Source organism: Haliotis cracherodii, unplaced genomic scaffold, assembly GCF_022045235.1.
Source record: "Haliotis cracherodii isolate W230 unplaced genomic scaffold, xgHalCrac1.p SCAF_22, whole genome shotgun sequence".
Lineage (NCBI taxonomy): Eukaryota > Metazoa > Mollusca > Gastropoda > Lepetellida > Haliotidae > Haliotis > Haliotis cracherodii.
The window spans coordinates 11335676-11353544 of NW_027266278.1; the positions used below are offsets into that span (position 1 = coordinate 11335676).

The 17869-nt window shown below is 41.0% G+C and overlaps 1 protein-coding gene across 3 annotated transcripts in view; it reads left to right on the plus strand.

Annotated features, from left to right (window-relative positions):
* LOC139471378 (espin-like) overlaps positions 1-17869 on the plus strand; it is a 90587-nt gene that overhangs the window by 11495 nt on the left and 61223 nt on the right. For all 3 annotated transcript variants that reach the window (XM_071253723.1, XM_071253724.1, XM_071253725.1), the window contains exon 2: positions 4493-4679. In XM_071253723.1, the coding sequence (XP_071109824.1) occupies positions 4493-4679 (187 nt within the window). The remainder of the gene's footprint in view (positions 1-4492; positions 4680-17869) is intronic.

A 17869-nucleotide genomic window follows, 5' to 3' on the forward strand; every position in this document is an offset into this window, starting at 1 on the left:
CATGGTCTTATCATTCAGTACAGCCTTGAAGCAAGGATAAGGTCAAGGCTCCAATAACAGGTGCTTGTTGTAAGGCAACCAAATGGTTTTGGTTGTCCAGTCGTTGGTGACATACATTGACATAGTTGATTGATTGTTCTCCTACAGCCTAGATTGCTGCTCATTATATCAATCACTGGTTTGTCCAGACTCCATGTTTTACAGCCGCTGACATATAGCTGGACTCAATGCTGAAGTGCAGCATTAAACAACAAACAAACAAACAAACAAACATCCACACTTCACGTTTGCGAAATATACTCACCAAGAAAAGAAACGCAAATACCATTCATGTTGGTTAATGTGTGAACACTTACACTAATTCAAGAGATATTAGATTGGTTCGATGCACAAACAAACATGCTGTTATGTTGCATGAATCAACGTTCATGAACGCATCCCATGTGGCGTCATAGATCCATGACTCGAGATGCACCATTTGTCTTGTGCAGGATAAGCGTGTAAAGTTTGGAAATCACTTGCAGCATATCTTGATGAGTATAAAGACACTCTGTGGTAACACTGGGGCTCTCGGGTAGCCTAGCGGTTAATGTGTTTGCCCGTCGCACTGAAGACCCGGTTTCGATTCCCAACATGGGTAAAATGTGTGAAGCCCATTTCTGGTGTCCCTCGCTGTGATATATTGCTATTGGAATATTGCTAAAAGCGGCGTAAAACTATACTCTCTCACTCACTCACTCACTCACTCACTCACTCACTGTGGTAACACTTGACTGATTGTTAGTGTTGTCATTAAGTGGTACACATTGGAAACATCTCTTCTTAACAAATATACTTCTCTATATGTTTCAATGGGTCATGTTACTTTTGGTGGAGGGGCGGTCGGGCAGCCTAGTGGTTAAAGCGTTCGCTAGTCACGCCGAAGACCCAGGTTCGATTCCCAACATGGGTACAATGTGTGAAGCCCATTTCTGGTGTCCCCCGTCGTGATATTGCTGGAATATCGCTAAAAGCGGCGTAAAACCAAACTCACTTACTACTTTTGGTGGTGGTGAGAATAGTTTGAAAAAGAATATTGCATTTTTTTTTAGACTGTGGATGTGGAGTGTGGGTAAACTGGTCATGGTGCTAGTCACCACTGCATGCGGTCATTGTGGTCATTGTGGTCATTGTAGTCACTGGATAGAGTGTTTGTCCAGGGAACAGAAGGTCGGTGGTTTGATTCCGAGCATACGAAAAGATGTTAAAAATGGTACTTGTTATTGATACCCTGTCTGTCACTCGGCAATCAGGGGATACAAAATATGCTCTGTCTGAGCGGGGTGTCCATGTTAAACTGCTACTTGGTATCTCTGTCAGCTAGCACTATGAAACTAGCTTTCATCTGGACTAGTACAAGCAGCCACACACACACGCACACATACTAATACGCTATGAGGGAAATACGATGCATATCACGAACATAGGGTAATGAATATGAATATTTATTTATAAAAACAAAAACAAGTCAGCAGTTGATGATTTTTCGTATTCAGTAAAACAATAACAAAATCAATTATTGGATATGGTTTGACCTGGTTGACCGTGTTAATTATTATTATCATTATATTATACGTTTAGATGCTGCACTTATCCAGGTACTCGTATCTGCTCAAGTGTGACAATGACCAGTGACCACATTACTGTCAAATGAAATATATAAGAAATATATATAAATATTTAAGAGTTGTCTTTTTTTAAGAAATCTATAAAACAACAGACAAGTTCAAGTTAAAAACACTTTAAAATCATATTTCTTAAGTGACCGCGAATAAGAAATTCAATTCATGAAGGAATACGATTCAATTCACCGAATACGCGAGTGAATCGTAACAGCCCGAGTAGATACACATTTCTATATGAGTGAATAATCTTGAATGCATAGTTAAACCCCGTTTTACATCATCTCACCCCCATTGTAACTGTAATCAGGTAATATTATTTGAGCGACATATGAGTTTGGATGAGCCACACCACTTAAACTTAAACTGTAGTTTGTTTAGTTTCATTTCGACCTTGTAGATCTAGACCAGGCCACTCGAGTAGAAGTAAAGAAATGAAACTTTGTTGAGTGAGTGAGTGGGATTGTGAATACACAATACCATTTAGAAAGTGGTCAAATGTAACAAATGTTATATATACTCAACCCAAAAAAGTACGAGAATCTGTACTTTACCAAGAAAGTGTTACCCCAAATATAACATTTGTTACATGAGTGGGATTGGTTTAACACTGCAGTCAGTTTGAGTGGGTGAGTGAGTGAGTGTGCATGGTTTTACGCCGCTTTTAACAATATTCCAGCAATATCACGGCGGGAGGACACCAGAAATGGGCTTCACACATTGTACCCATGTTGGGTATCAAACCTGGGTCTTCAGTGTGATGAGCAAACGCTTTAACCACCAGCCTACCCACGCCATGTCAGTTTGAGTTATTTAACCACAGGAAAGGAACATCCAGATGTGACAGGTGTAGACGTTTAACTCGATTGTGAAACCTATTGTTATTGTGCTGGTAAACCTAGAATCACTATAAGAGTGAAACTGGGATTCAAACCAGCGATCAGCAGATCCTGGCACAGCAAGACCTTAACCCACTGGGCCACCCTTGCCTTGATGTTTGTTAAACACACCACTCAGCAATATTTCAGCTCTATGATGGCGGGCTGTGAATAATCAAATCTGGACCAGACAATCCAGTGATTGATATCGTGAGCATAGATCCACGCAATTGGGATACGATGACATTCATCAACTAAGTCAGCGAACCTGACCACCCAATCCCGTTAGTTACCTCTTACGGCAAGCATGGGTTGCTGAAGGCCTATTTTACCCAAGACCTTCACGGTTCACCTGTCCATGTGACGCCCCAAGTGAGTCATTTCGCATACAATCACAGCCATAATGTCTATGTTACAAAAAGGGTGCAGTAGTTGGTTGGTTGTTTAACGCCGCACTCAGCAATTTTACAGCTATATGACGGCGGTCTGTAAATAAACGTGTCTGGACCAGACAATCTAGTGATTAATATCATGAGCATTGATCCACGCAATTGGGATCAATGACATGCATCAACCAAGTCAGCGAGCCTGACCACCCGATCCCGTTAGTCGCCTTTTACAACAAGCATAGTCGCCTTTTATGGCAAGCATGGGTTGCTGAAGACGTATTCTACCCCGGAATCTTCACGGGTCAAGTGTGCAGTAGCCCTTGTTTGCTTTATTCACTGCTGTAGGTTCCATGTATGTGTGATGCCTGCTTTCAGTCAGTGAATAGTGATCTGTAAAGACATACAGGTACCCAAAAGACTTCATTGGGTAATTACGTGCAGTGTCGTTATTCTCTTGGGATTGGGGCGGTCGGGTAGCCTAGTGGTTAAAGCGTTCACTCATCACGCCAAAGACCCGGGTTCAATTCCTGATATGGGTACAATGTGTGAAGCCCATTTCTGGTGTCCCCCACCATGATATTGCTGAAATATTGCTGAAAGCGGTGTAAAACCGTACTCACTCAATCACTCACTCACTCACTCACTCACTACTCACTTGGAATTTTTCATATTTTTATGATTATTTGTATGCAACCTACACAACATGCTCAAAGTTAATTGGGCTATGGAGATCTGTTCTGGTATTCTATGCAAGTACCTGAAGCTCTGATCACTGGATGTCTGGAATTGTTTACAGGCTGCCATCATTCAGCTGGAATACTGCAATGTTAGAATAATAAGCAACAAACAATATGGGCAACCATCCAGTCAAAAAATACAAAGTTGAAATACAGGACAAAAGTACACAATAATAGTCAAATGTTATGAATAAAGGCATGTTCCGTCGTGTATTTGATAAATGCATGCCGAAGTGTGTCATTACATCATTCCTCGTGCACTCATCGTGTGACGTCATACACATGTGTGTATATATTCTATCTGTATCAAGCATTAAAGTTGGTCAATTAAAATCCTGTACGTCATATTTTTCAAATTTTCCACATCAATAAAAAAAGTCCTAACTCCTTCCTCACTTTTGAGCAAAATGTACCCATAAAATCATTATATAATTTCATAAAGCCTCATATACCAATAATCAACATTTGGTCAAAGATCTATGCAGCAACCCATGCTTGTCGTAAAAGGCGACTAAGCTTGTCGTAGAAGGCGACTATCGGAATCGGGTGGTCAGGCTCGCTGATTAAGCATGTCATCGATCCCAATTGCATTTATCAATGCTCATGATATCAATCATTGGATTGTCTGGTCCAGACTCGATTATTTACAGACCGTCGTCATATTGCTGGTATATTACTGAGTGCGGCGTAAAAACAACAAACCAACAAACAAAGATCTTTGGTGATATCTTCACCAATCGCGAAGACTAATCATGTCGGCCATATTGAAAATGTCACACACCCATTACGCAACTGTTTATGAGTGTTTTGGTGTTTACTTGTTGCAGATCCGTGAACCTGCAGATGAACAATGGCGTCACTGCGGTGTACCTCTCCTGCCAGTCCGGCCTGCTCGACATACTCAAGTTTCTCGTGCTCACGGCTAATGGCTCCCTCAAGATCAACTCCTTTGATGGGATGACCATCCTCCACGCTGCTGCACAGAATGGCCACCTCAGCTGCGTCCAGTGGCTGGTCAGTTGTCCTGCTAAGGCTTAAAAAACTAAAAGAATTGGTTCTCAGGCAATGTTTTTTGAAAATGTAGTGCTGGTGGGCGGTGTGTTTTTTGTGTGTTTTTTTGGTTGTTGTTCAAACTACTAGTAAGTCGTGTCCACTGGGGCTTAATGTCACGTCCAAGATTATTGCACTTATATAGCGACGTGCATGCACGTGTGTGTGTGGCTGCTTGTACTATTTCCGGACTGATGTCGATTTATAGTGCTAGCCCACTGAGATACCATGCCGCAGTTTAGCATGAATACCCACTCAGACAAAGTATACTGACTCCGAGCCGACCAGTCCTTGTTTTAGCCTCTTAATGTCAAACGCTAAACAGAGTAACAACAGGACCATCTTTTAAACGTTTTTTAGTATGACACGGCCAGGATTGAACCCAGGACCTTCCGCTCTCCAAGCGGACACTCTACCACTGGACCACGGAAGCGGTCTTCAATCTGGGAAGGAGCCCCCTACATCAATGTATTCCTGGAATACAGTATATGACTACCAGTGTATGCATAATACACACATACAATGAGCTTATATTTTTAAAAAAAATTGAAATATAAATTTTATGATGATGCGAGTGGTGCCTGAGAACCATGACTATTATTTTTTTAGCCTAAAGATCGTTCATAAACCTTAGGATATTTTTCTAGATATTTTCATCAATATTATTGCTATAATCATAATCATCATCATTATCATCATCACTCAACCTTTTAGGTTCAAAGGGATACGTTTCATAAAACGATCATAGTGTTATGATGGTCATAAGTCCATGTTAAAGAATAGGAACTACAATAGTTGTAGTGCTACAATCATTTTATGAAATGGCCCTAGGTTAAAATTAGACCCCAGTGACTTATGTATGTCGTAAGAGGTGACTAAATTGATCAGGTGGTCAGTCTCGGTTGATAGTTTGTCACTGTTCCCAAACTGCTTTGGACATTGCTCATATCATTAATCACTGTTTTGGAGGTTGAACAGGCTGCCGTGATATAGTTAGAAATTTGCTGACTGCAGCGTAAAGCAAAATCAACAAATTATTAGTATGGGCCGTCAGGGTAGGATGACAAACAATCATCCAAGTCATAGAGTGGAACCACCTGATCCACTCAATCACCTGTCACAACCAGCAAAGACTGCTTGGGATCTCTTCTAACGCAGACTCCCTATTGGGCCCTGATCTAGTCGAGAGGAGTGCACAGAATGATATTTTACAGGCTTGTAGCACAGGACTCCATATCTCCCTTGACTACCTGGGTCAGTATAAAACTGGCAATAGTCCAGGCTAGTACAAGCTGCACCATCCCCCCACCCAACACACACACACAAGCACACACATGCACGCACATCGCTATTTTGGCGTTAAACCCTATTTCACCCAGCCTAACCTCCAGGCATTAGTCATTACTATCATTACATGAATTGGGAAATTTTAATTCCAATTAGTGAACTTGTACTGATATTTGAAACAGATTTGACCTCAGAGCAGCTCCAGATAAATCCAAGATCTAGTCCAATGATCCATGATCCAGTTACTTAGGAGTCCCCTAACTCAAGCCAGGAGCTCAGTCGAGGAGCTCAATTCAGGAGCTCAATCCAGGAGCTGAGTCCTGGAGCTCAAGCCAGGAGCTCAATTCAGGAGGTCAATCCTGGAGCTCAAGCCAGGAGCTCAGTCGAGGAGCTCAATTCAGGAGGTCAATCCAGGAGCTGAGTCCTGGAGCTGAAGCCAGTAGCTCAGTCGAGGAGCTCAAGCCAGGAGCTCAATTCAGGAGGTCAATCCAGGAGCTGAGTCCTGGAGCTCAAGCCAGGAGCTCAGTCGAGGAGCTCAATTCAGGAGGTCAAGCCAGGAGCTGAGTCCTGGAGCTGAAGCCAGTAGCTCAGTCGAGGAGCTCAAGCCAGGAGCTCAATTCAGGAGGTCAATCCAGGAGCTGAGTCCTGGAGCTCAAGCCAGGAGCTCAGTCGAGGAGCTCAATTCAGGAGGTCAATCCAGGAGCTGAGTCCTGGAGCTGAAGCCAGTAGCTCAGTCGAGGAGCTCAATTCAGGAGGTCAATCCAGGAGCTGAGTCCTGGAGCTGAAGCCAGGAGCTCAGTCGAGGAGCTCAAGCCAGGAGCTCAATTCAGGAGGTCAATCCAGGAGCTGAGTCCTGGAGCTCAAGCCAGGAGCTCAGTCGAGGAGCTCAATTCAGGAGGTCAATCCAGGAGCTGAGTCCTGGAGCTGAAGCCAGTAGCTCAGTCGAGGAGCTCAATTCAGGAGGTCAAGCCAGGAGCTGAGTCCTGGAGCTCAAGCCAGGAGCTCAGTCGAGGAGCTCAATTCAGGAGCTGAGTCCTGGAGCTCAAGCCAGGAGCTCAATTCAGGAGGTCAATCCAGGAGCTGAGTCCTGGAGCTCAAGCCAGGAGCTCAGTCGAGGAGCTCAATTCAGGAGGTCAATCCAGGAGCTGAGTCCTGGAGCTGAAGCCAGTAGCTCAGTCGAGGAGCTCAAGCCAGGAGCTCAATTCAGGAGGTCAATCCAGGAGCTGAGTCCTGGAGCTCAAGCCAGGAGCTGAGTCCTGGCGCTCAAGCCAGGAACCCAAGCCAGGAGCTCAATTCAGGAGGTCAATCCAGGAGCTGAGTCCTGGAGCTCAATCCAGGAGCTGAGTCCTGGAACTCAAGCCAGGAACTCAAGCCAGGAGCTCATTCCAGGAGCTGAGTCTTGGAGCTCAAGCCAGGAACTCAAGCCAGGAACCCAATTCAGGAGCTCAATCGAGGAACTCAAGCCAGGAGCTCAATTCAGGAGCTCAATCCAGGAGCTCAAGCCAGGAATTCAAGCCAGGAGCTCAATCAAGGAGCTAAATCGAAGAGCTCAATCCAGGAGCTCAAGCCAGGAGCTTAATTCAGAAACTCAAGCCAGGAGCTCAATCCAAGAGCTCAAGCCAGGAATTCAAGCCAGGAGCTCAATCCAAGAGCTCAAGCCAGGAGCTCAAGCCAGAAACTCAAGCCAGGAGCTCAGTCTAGGAGCTCAAGCCAGGAGCTTAATCCAAGAGCTCATGCCAAGCTTCCACAATCTTTCATTTACCCAGAGGGCTGACACAGGCTTGTGGGGAGATCCTACACAGTGTGCAGTGTTGGCTGAAGAGCGCGTTTTTGCGTCTTGGACGCACAAAAATAAGTTTGAACGCACCTGCGTAACATGTGTGGGTCTCGTGGACGCAGTGACTGGGGCTATATTAATTTCATATCGAATTGACACTGTTATCATAAATCAAAGACGTACGTCTTTGCGTAAAGGTATTTGTTGCCATACAAGACAGCGAAGCATTTTGATCAACATTTCCGTTTGCTAAACCAAACCAGTTTCATTATTCTCTCCCTTTTTATGACAAATACCCAAACCGGTTTCTTGACCTATATCTGTTGTCGGTTTTGCATGTATTAATTTTCGGTATGGTCCGTAGCTTTGCTTCAGTCAATCAGGTGCCACATATTAAGCAAGTCGGATATAGTCGTAACAGTGACCCGCGAAATCGAGCGACTGTGTAGGATGATACGCTATGTTATCGCGGTAGTTAATTTATAATGGATCGTAGTGGGGCACGCTTACAAACTTATAAATATGTGATTCACAAAATGTTTGTTGTTCATTGGATTGATTGATGCTGATTTTCTTTACCGAGTTCGGTAAACAAAGTACCTGTCATTGGTGAATCTTACCGCAGTAAGTAAGGCTGTGTGGATTATATGGTATATCACTTCCTGTTTTGAATTTTGCATACGACCGAGGTTTGGTCAAGGGACTTCGTTTGAACAAATGTCTTTTTCTAATCAATTTTGAATGGAGGAAGGGGTAATTCCACTTCAAAAACATCCCAGGAACTGTCATAAAAAAAGTTAACGTGTGTACAAGTAGCCGTGACATACCGCAACGAGTCCTGTATTTGATCATGCGATGAAATATATCGTGCTTAGATTTGCATAAGTAAACAGTCGACAGGTTGTGTGGATTACGAGATTTATCAATACCGTGATACTGTATATGATAAAGAATGAATGCGAACACTTGAATGTACAATGATGTAAGCATTGTTTTTATTTAGCGGACTCTGAATATTTAGTTATCCTACAACGGACTTATCAAGCTGATAATAATTCAATATCTTGTGAGTCATATTAAGAATTGCAAAACACATTTTGCCAGGACTGTTATTGGTGTAACTGACATGTTTAAACATTTATAGCACCTGAAACATGTTGACTAGATTTATCAAGGAAATGCTGGATCCTGAACATACTCTTACTAAAAAAACGTTCAATATGCCAATTATATTTTATGACTCATTGATCATTGTCACAGTTACAACATGAACTCAATACTCAGTACAGTAGCATCAGAACAGCCATTGAACTTAACTGAATCCATAACTTCAAATCAGTGGTAGATCTCGGTAAAAACATTCACAAATGTCTGTCACAATGACCCCTTACCAATGGCTGACCCGTGTACTGCCTTTTCATATACGAAGTTAGATATTAACATGGATAATTTTGTGTTATAATATTCATTAATATGAAATGTCCCTTTTAAGAAATTGTTTGTCCTTTAATGTAAACCTCTTGGTTATGAGAGCAGGATGTGCCCTGATGTGAACCTTTCTCTCACTTTGCCTGTTTGTTGATATTTTGCAGTTGCGAAAAGATTTCTTATTTTTCACAACCACTGTGTTCTGTTGTTAATGTTATGTTATAATGCTATAAATTGGACCCCTCCATTTTTGTTTGGGACCCCTAATTTTATGATGAAGGGGTCCAAGTGACCCCAAGAAAATTTAAGCCAGAGCAGACACTGGTGTTTCTGATCAGGTTAAAGACGGCTTATTGCTTCTCCGACTACTTCAGTCATACAGGGAATATTAAACCACCAGCTCACACTTTAATGGCTTCTAATTCCCTCTGCCCCTCAATATGACTGTTATACCATGGCAACCAGTATTTTATAGGTCGCCATTACGTCTCGTGCCATCACATTGCAGCAGGTTAAGTGACCGGCATGGTCAAGCGGCCCTGTGAAGTTGTGATCATTGATAGAGAGAGAGGTGCTAACTTTTCACGAGGGCACTTAAAGATTCATTGACATCGGGGTTGAGGTCCCATTACCTGAAAGATTAATGTGTATGGTTTGAGGCTCTCCATCACCTATATTCACGCAGTAGGCCGTTTCATTCATGATTTTATGTTGATTTGAGGCATTTAATTACAGGCAGATTTCTACAAGCTTATGTAAATGTTTTATTGTTGGAGAACCAGATTATGTATGAGAGGGTGTTGATGTATACCCTCAGTTATCTTTTCATGGGCCTGCCACCAGGTGGCGCCTAGGACATGTCTCTTAGTACAGGTTTAAGGGACCAGGACTCTGGTCCCAACTGCTATATTCTGATGAGAAGATATGTAACTTCTCAAGGATAGGATTCCTCAAATTTATGTATGGAATTATACTGGCACTTATTACGTTAGACCCCTGAAGATCCGGGGTAGAATAGGTCTTCAGCAACCTATGCTTGATGTAAGAGGCGATTATGCTTGTAAGAGGCCACTAACGGGATCGGGTGACATAGATCAATGCTCATGATGTCAGTCACTGGATTGTCTGGTCCAGATTCGATTATTTACAGACCGCTGTAATGTAGCTGGAATATTGCTGAGTGCGGCATCAAACAGCAAACAAACAAACAAACACTCACTCTCTGCTGAATGATAACAGCCTTTAGGAAACACCTTCATCTGTCTCTACATTCATTGGGGTATGAACGAGTGACTGGTTGAATGTTATATCTTGATGTGGTGCAGTGATCCAGGGCTACAGTGATGTCAATAAAAAAAATTCTTGTATTTCATGGCTTGTTTCAAAATTGACTGGGTAGGAAGGATTGTATTTTTATTTTTTTTATTTGATAGTTTACAAGAAATAATAATCTATAATAAACTTGATTCTAATATAGCCAACTACTGGACCTCTTTTGGCCACACCCACACCCTCACTCAAAACATAAACAGATGGGGCCCTGGATCGACTATGACACACTATATGACACACTTAATAATAATAGTAAATGGTAAAAAGTTGGAATACCACACAAAAATGAAAACTGAGTTTAAAAGATCATTTCTAAAAATATTTTAAAATTTTGGGCTGATGATTCTAATAACATGTAGAGTAATATATAGCCATATAGTCAACTACACCTGACCTGACCTCTTTTAGCGACACCCACACCCTCACTCCGAACATAAAGAGATGGGGCCCCGGGGCATGGTGACCTGGATCAACGATGACACACGATATGACACACTGTATGACACACTATAAATGAATTTCATAATAATAATGAATGGTAAAAAGTTGGAATCTGCCACAAAAATGAAATTTGAGTTTAAAAGGTCATTACTTTTCAGTGCTTAAAGTATTTTAAAATTTTAGGCTGATGATTGTAATGCTTAGCATAACATGTAGAATAATATTTCATGTATATTGCCTCCTCAATCACCCCTGTGTTGAAGTCCTATGCTGTGCACCAAGATGTATGTTTACATGCCTAACACTAGCTGTGAACAAGCAGCACTTGTACCAGATAATGTATGTTCTAAGTGGGGCCGGATTAGTGTGGATTAGTGTGGTTGGGTGTTGTTATTTTTAAAAACAATATTACATGTATTTGTTGCAGTTAAATGTGGGGGGAAAGGAAATTTTACTTCTCAAAATTAATTGTTCCCTGGACCTGTTGTCCTGAGAAGAATTTTTTGTGTGTGAAAAAATGAAACTGTCCTGCTTCTTTCCAAGATGAAATTGCATGATTTAAAACAGTGACTGCAAAAATAGCCTGTCTCAAACAAATGTCCCTGCACCATCCCCAGCTTACTACATGATGGAGCCTTAATTCTCAGGGAATTTACATCTGATGTGACTACAGGTCACTCTGCGGTGATTAATTTATGAGTATCCACACATGCATAGCCTCCTGTGCCTGACCTGAATACCGATCTACCCACAAATCCAGATCAGCTTCATATTTAAGTAAATTATGCAGACTTCGTCATCATAATCCAATTGATTATGTGTGGCTTGTGTACGGAAACGCATGAGGAAATTTGATAACCCAATAGTAAAACAACACTGTGTAATAACCCAATGTAGCTTCCCAGCTTGCGTACATATATGTCTTCACTGATTTATTTTCTTTCTTTTTTGTTTGTTGGTTAAACGCCGCACTCAGCAATATTCTAGCTATATGACAGCGGTCTGTAAATAATCAAGTCTGGACCAGACAATCCTGTGATTGATATCATGATATCAACCAAGTCAGCGAGCCTGACCACCTGATCGCCTCTTACGACAAGAGTAGTCACCTCTTACAAGCATGGGTTGGTGAAGACCTATCTAACCAAGATCTTCACGGCTCTTTTTCTCACTGATTGAATGCAGGAATGATGAATACATGGACTCGACTGCAGTGAACAATGCATGGAGCTGCAACATCTCGGCTATTTTAACTTTGTTTTGAGGTTATGCAACATGGGGCAGCACAAGAACCCTTGGTTGATGCATCTCATTGTATCCCAATTGTTTAGATCAATGCTCATGATATGAATAACTGGATTGTCTGGTCTAGACTCAATTATTGACAGACCACCGTCATATAGCTGGAATATTGCTTAGGGTGGCATTAAAGAGCAAACAAACAAACATTTGAATCAGGACCAAAACCAAGCAATGATAGTTCATGGGTCCAGGGTAGTTATTATGATTGAATGGAGATAATACCCTGGATGATCGAGGATGATGAGGGTATATAAGAAGTTCCAAAAGGTGAGGGCTGGTTTAAAGAATTTATGAATACTTCAGATGAAGAATTATAATTAGGATAGATACTCTTAAATATTAATGATACAGCTTGACTTATGAAGCTGAAATTTGGCATCCAGGATTCATCTCATCTTGTTCAATTCAGTGTCATGTTAACGTGAACAATTTTTGTTTTTTTAATTTTTAATATTTAAGAAATACAACTTTTTTCTTTAGGGGACATGACTTAAACATGTTAAACTTTGTGTGAATGTATTTACCGTAAGAAGATCCAAGTTTGTTCCAGGTATCACTATTTGCACTCTACATCGTTGTCCTGAATGATGTTGCAAAAAAAATTTTTTTCTTTATCCCAAGACTTCTGCACTAAGAAATTTGAAGTAAACCGTAAGTGCAATATGATTTTCACTTCATTCATAAGTCGGGGTGGTCAGGTAGCCTAGTGTTTAAAGCGTTCGCTCGCCATGCCGAAGACCCGGGTTCAATGCCCGACATGGGTACAATATGTGAAGCCCATTTCTGGTGTCCCCCCCCCCCCCCCCCCGTGAAATTGCTGGAATATTGCTAAAAAGCGTCATAAAAGCATACTCACTCACTCATTCACAAGTTAGGTGAGCTACAGTTCTTTGAAGAGCTCTATGTTTCAATGTTTTTGTATAAAAATAATTAAGAGTCTATTTGTTGGGGTATTTCGACCACCTGCAACGACTATTTTTCAAAAGAAATAAAAGTCACATTAACCCACGGTTAAAAGTAGGATTCACTAAATTCTGGGAAAGGGCACTTGAACACTGGAGCAGTATCCATGACAACAAGCTTACTGTGTTATATACATTAATTCCCTTTTTAAATGATGTCAGTCACACGTGTGATCCCTTGAATAATGTTTGAATATATAAGCATTTGATTGCCAACAAAAGCACAAGACATCAAGCTCAATGTTTGAAGGTTGCATTTGGACATGTAGATTCCATCAAGTTTATGATGCATACATGACATTAATTATTTTCCAGCGAATAATATATTGCCTGTGTACCACACAGCCATGTCTTCGCCCCAAGTTAATGACACTGTCGGAAAGCTATTTGTCCCAAACCCATTCTAGAAACCTATTAGCCCCTTTGCAAACTGTTCTATTTGTTACGGAAATTTTAAATTTATGTTTTATGCTATAGGTCAGGATGACCTGCTGTCAGTGAAAGAGTTATTGTGTAACACAGCTAGACGTATTATTCCGAGTGAAAGGTCAGGCCACAAAACACTTCCACACATGACCGAGCTTGAGTTGTGTAAATCTCACACTCTGGGTCCACAGGGGCACTAAGTCCATAGGGACGCTCAGTATCTTGGCGGAACAGGCAGTGTTATAGTAAAGCATTGACGTGATATTAAACAAGATCGCTCTTATGTTGAGTGTCAGTTGTTTCCAATGTAGACAATGTGATGTTTGTTGCATTGCATATGTGTACAAAAAACAGATACCGTATTCAACGTAATAAGCGCCCAGGGCGCTCTCAAAATTAGAAATAGGGGGCGCTTATTAGAATAAAAGATCGTAAATTCCGTGGTTTATGCTCACAGCCTGAAATGATACAAAAGAAAAGTCTGTGTGTATTATACACACTGATATAGTTTTCCAGAATTTAATTGCCCATGATATGGGGTGCATATAACACACGAGCGCGTATTATACACGAATAAATAAGTCTTGATAAGTACATTGATCAATCGGAAGGGTTGCTGATTGGGATTGTTCACTAGCCAATATATTAGCAAATATCGCCGTGGGCGCTTATTAGAGCGGGGCGCTTATTACGTCGAATACGGTAAGACCTGTTTTGAAACTTGTTGGGGTTTTCTTAGAAAGCAGAGCGTGAATAAACTTGCAGAGTGTCACCATGGTCACAACAAGTACCATTGGTGTTTGACAAGGCTAGGTACTGTCTAGTTGACCTGGCCCAGTGGGAGGAGGATTGGGTCATGGACGTAATGTCATCATTGTTTTTGTCATCTGGTTGGAGGAGATTTATGGCAGGGCTTGTGTGCTGTTGTCTTTATTTGCGTCTGGTCCTAGAGGGGTTAATTATATCTTTGACTGAGTGTCTTCATTGCTGTCAGCTGGTCCTAAAAGGGTTAACTGTGTGTTTGACTGCTTGTGTTCATAACTGGAATCTGGTCCTAGAAGGGTTAACTGTTTCTTTGATTGTCTTCATTATTGTATTCTGGTCCTAGGAGGGTTAACTATTTCTTTGATTGTTTGCATTATTGTCTTCTGGTCCTAGAAGGGTTAACTGTTTCTTGGATTGTCTGCATTATTGTCATCTGGTCCTAGAAGGGTTAACTGTTTCTTGGATTGTCTGCATTATTGTCTTCTGGTCCTAGAAGGGTTAACTGTTTCTTTGATTGTCTTCATTATTGTATTCTGGTCCTAGGAGGGTTAACTATTTCTTTGATTGTTTGCATTATTGTCTTCTGGTCCTAGAAGGGTTAACTGTTTCTTGGATTGTCTGCATTATTGTCATCTGGTCCTAGAAGGGTCAACTGTTTCTTGGATTGTCTGCATTATTGTCTTCTGGTCCTAGAAGGGTTAACTATTTCTTGGATTGTCTGCGTTATTGTCATCCGGTCCTAGAAGGGCTAGCTGTTTCTTTGATTCTCTTCATTGTTGTCATCTCGTCCTAGAAGGGTTAACTATTCCTTTGATTGTCTGCATTATTGTCATCTGGTCCTAGAGGGGTTAACTGTTTTTGCTGTTGAAATCCTATCAAAATGAACTAATTCAAAACATGGTATCCTAATCTGATAACAAGAACACCAAAAGTTCAAAGTCTTCACTGAATCAAGTTTTGCTTCAAACAAAGAACTCCCCAGTAAGCTTCAGGTGGCATTCTAGAAGCCGTTGTATCAATGGAGGGAGAGTTGACTTCAGCTTCTTTAATCTTTCAATGCAAAATTGTAATCAGTTCATGTAATATAACTTCAGGACAGTGTAAGCAAATACTTTATGCTTTTACATATTTTTGTGTGTTGATACTGTGGTCCTCCGGGGATCCCAAACATTATCACCAAAGTTCTTCAGGACAGAGCAGTACTCTGGTAAATTCCTGATCTGTCTGGATGAGTATTTTGTTGGTTTGTCTGCCACATCTTGACTCTCTTGAACCTCCCAGCTGCTGATCCTGCTTGGATTACTGAGGTGTGCTGTTCATTGTGTGAGGAGCCGGAATAAGCCAGGACTATGTCTGAAGCCTGAACAATCAGGTACATTGTACTACAGGTAGACTGGAGTGGCTTTGTTGGCTGGAGAGACTCTTCCTGTTTCATTTTTAGCTCACCTAACTGAAAGTGTTTTGAGATAATTTTCAGTTTGACCTTAATTTGACTGTTACATTTTGAACATGCTGAAAGATGAAACTCCTTTTGTCCTTTATCCTGCCATTTCTGAAAAAAATGTATTTCTGAAAAACAAAGTTGGCGGGGGATATAGAAACGGGCTCCGTCCGTCCGTCCGTCACGTTTCGTTTCCAGAGCATAACTCATAAATCGTTCAATATATTTTCATGAAACTTTGCAGGTTTGTCAGGTACATGCTGAACTGGTGCTATTTAGAAATTTTAGATATTTTTTTTTTTATGTTTCCATTGCAACACGATGGACTTAGGTTCCAAACTTCGGTTACAATTTCCATGATAAGTTCCACCTCGGTTAAAAAAGGTTAGGGTTTGTTTAGATTTAATTATGTCATATATTCTGCAACAGTGGTGGGGGATATAGCCATGTTAGTGGCAAACTCTTGTTAAGTTAGTAATAAGGGTCAGCCAGTACATTCTGTTTTTCTTGACATTAATTTTGACCTTGATCAGTTGATTTCACCTTTGCACGTTGACCTTGCTCGAATCCCATTTTCTGTATGGCCACCTCATCAACCACAATGAAAAGCTAACTATGGACATAACAGAGTCAGCAGTATTAGTCAACCTACATGTTCCATTTTTTGCAATTTTTCATTGTAGATATCGCTGTAATGAAATTGCATAACAATGCTTTGCAGACCATTGTGACCTCATTGGTTACCATGACATCACAATCAAATGACATCACTAATGGCTCTGCTACTGAAGCTGTTAGCAGTACTTTTTACACTTAAGACACTGCTTATTACTGTCTACAAACTGAAATAGTTGGAAGAATGATGTTGGATGATAAATAAAATCTCACCCTTGTGTCTTTTGACATCAAATGTATCAAACTTGTTGATAAAAGTGGATAAATTCCTGCAATCCTCAGAGTTTTTCCACTTTTATCAACTCATGTTGATATATTTGATATCAAAAGACACTCAGGTCAGATTCTCTGTATCTCAAATTTTACCTTTTGTTTTGATGATGCTCTTAACGTCTCTCAAGGGCTTATTAGCTCTGTACGTTTGCTCGTCCACCGAAGACCCGGGTTCAATTCCCGACATGGGTACAATGTGTGAAGCCCATTTCTGGTGTCCCCCGCCGTGATATTGCTGGAATATTGCTAAAAGCGGCTAAAAACCATACTCACTCACTCACTCACTCACTCACTCACTCACTCAGTAACTATTAGGTCTGTAAATTTCTTTTCCTCTGAAATTGACCGATTGAGGAATCTGAACTTTGGCATGTTTCTTCTTTAAGAAGACATCATATTTTGTTGAAATCATTACATTTTAGGGTTAGTTTATGCAGAATATATTTGAATGAGTCATCATTGATATCAACTTTTTCAAAGCTTCTGTTTTTGGTAAAATTTAAAACTGTTGAAAACGTATCCAGGGCCCACTTGCACAAAGCAATCTTACCGCTAAGATGATCGTAACTCCTAGACCCGTGAAGATTCCGGGGTAGAATAGGTCTTCAGCAACCCATGCTTGCCGTAAAAGGTGACTATGCTTGTCATAAAAGGCGACTAACGGGATCAGGTGGTCAGGCTCACTGACTTGGTTAATGCATGCCATCGTATCCATATTGCGTGGATCGATGCTCAAGATGTCAATCACTGGATTGTCTGGTCCAGACTCGATTATTTACAGACCGACGTCATATAGCTGGAATATTGCTGAGTGCCGCGTTAAACAACAAACAAACAAAACCATACATTTCATGATTGGCAGTTCATTCATGACATAGCATAATACCTCAGCATTCAGTATACAGTTATATTCATGATATTCAGTGGCCTACAGTAAATACTCAATCTTGAGTTTCATTTTCAACCAAGACTAAAGGGGAGTGTTTTAACTAACTTATGAACCATCTAAATGTAACAAGTACCAGAAAAAAACCTTGGCATGCCT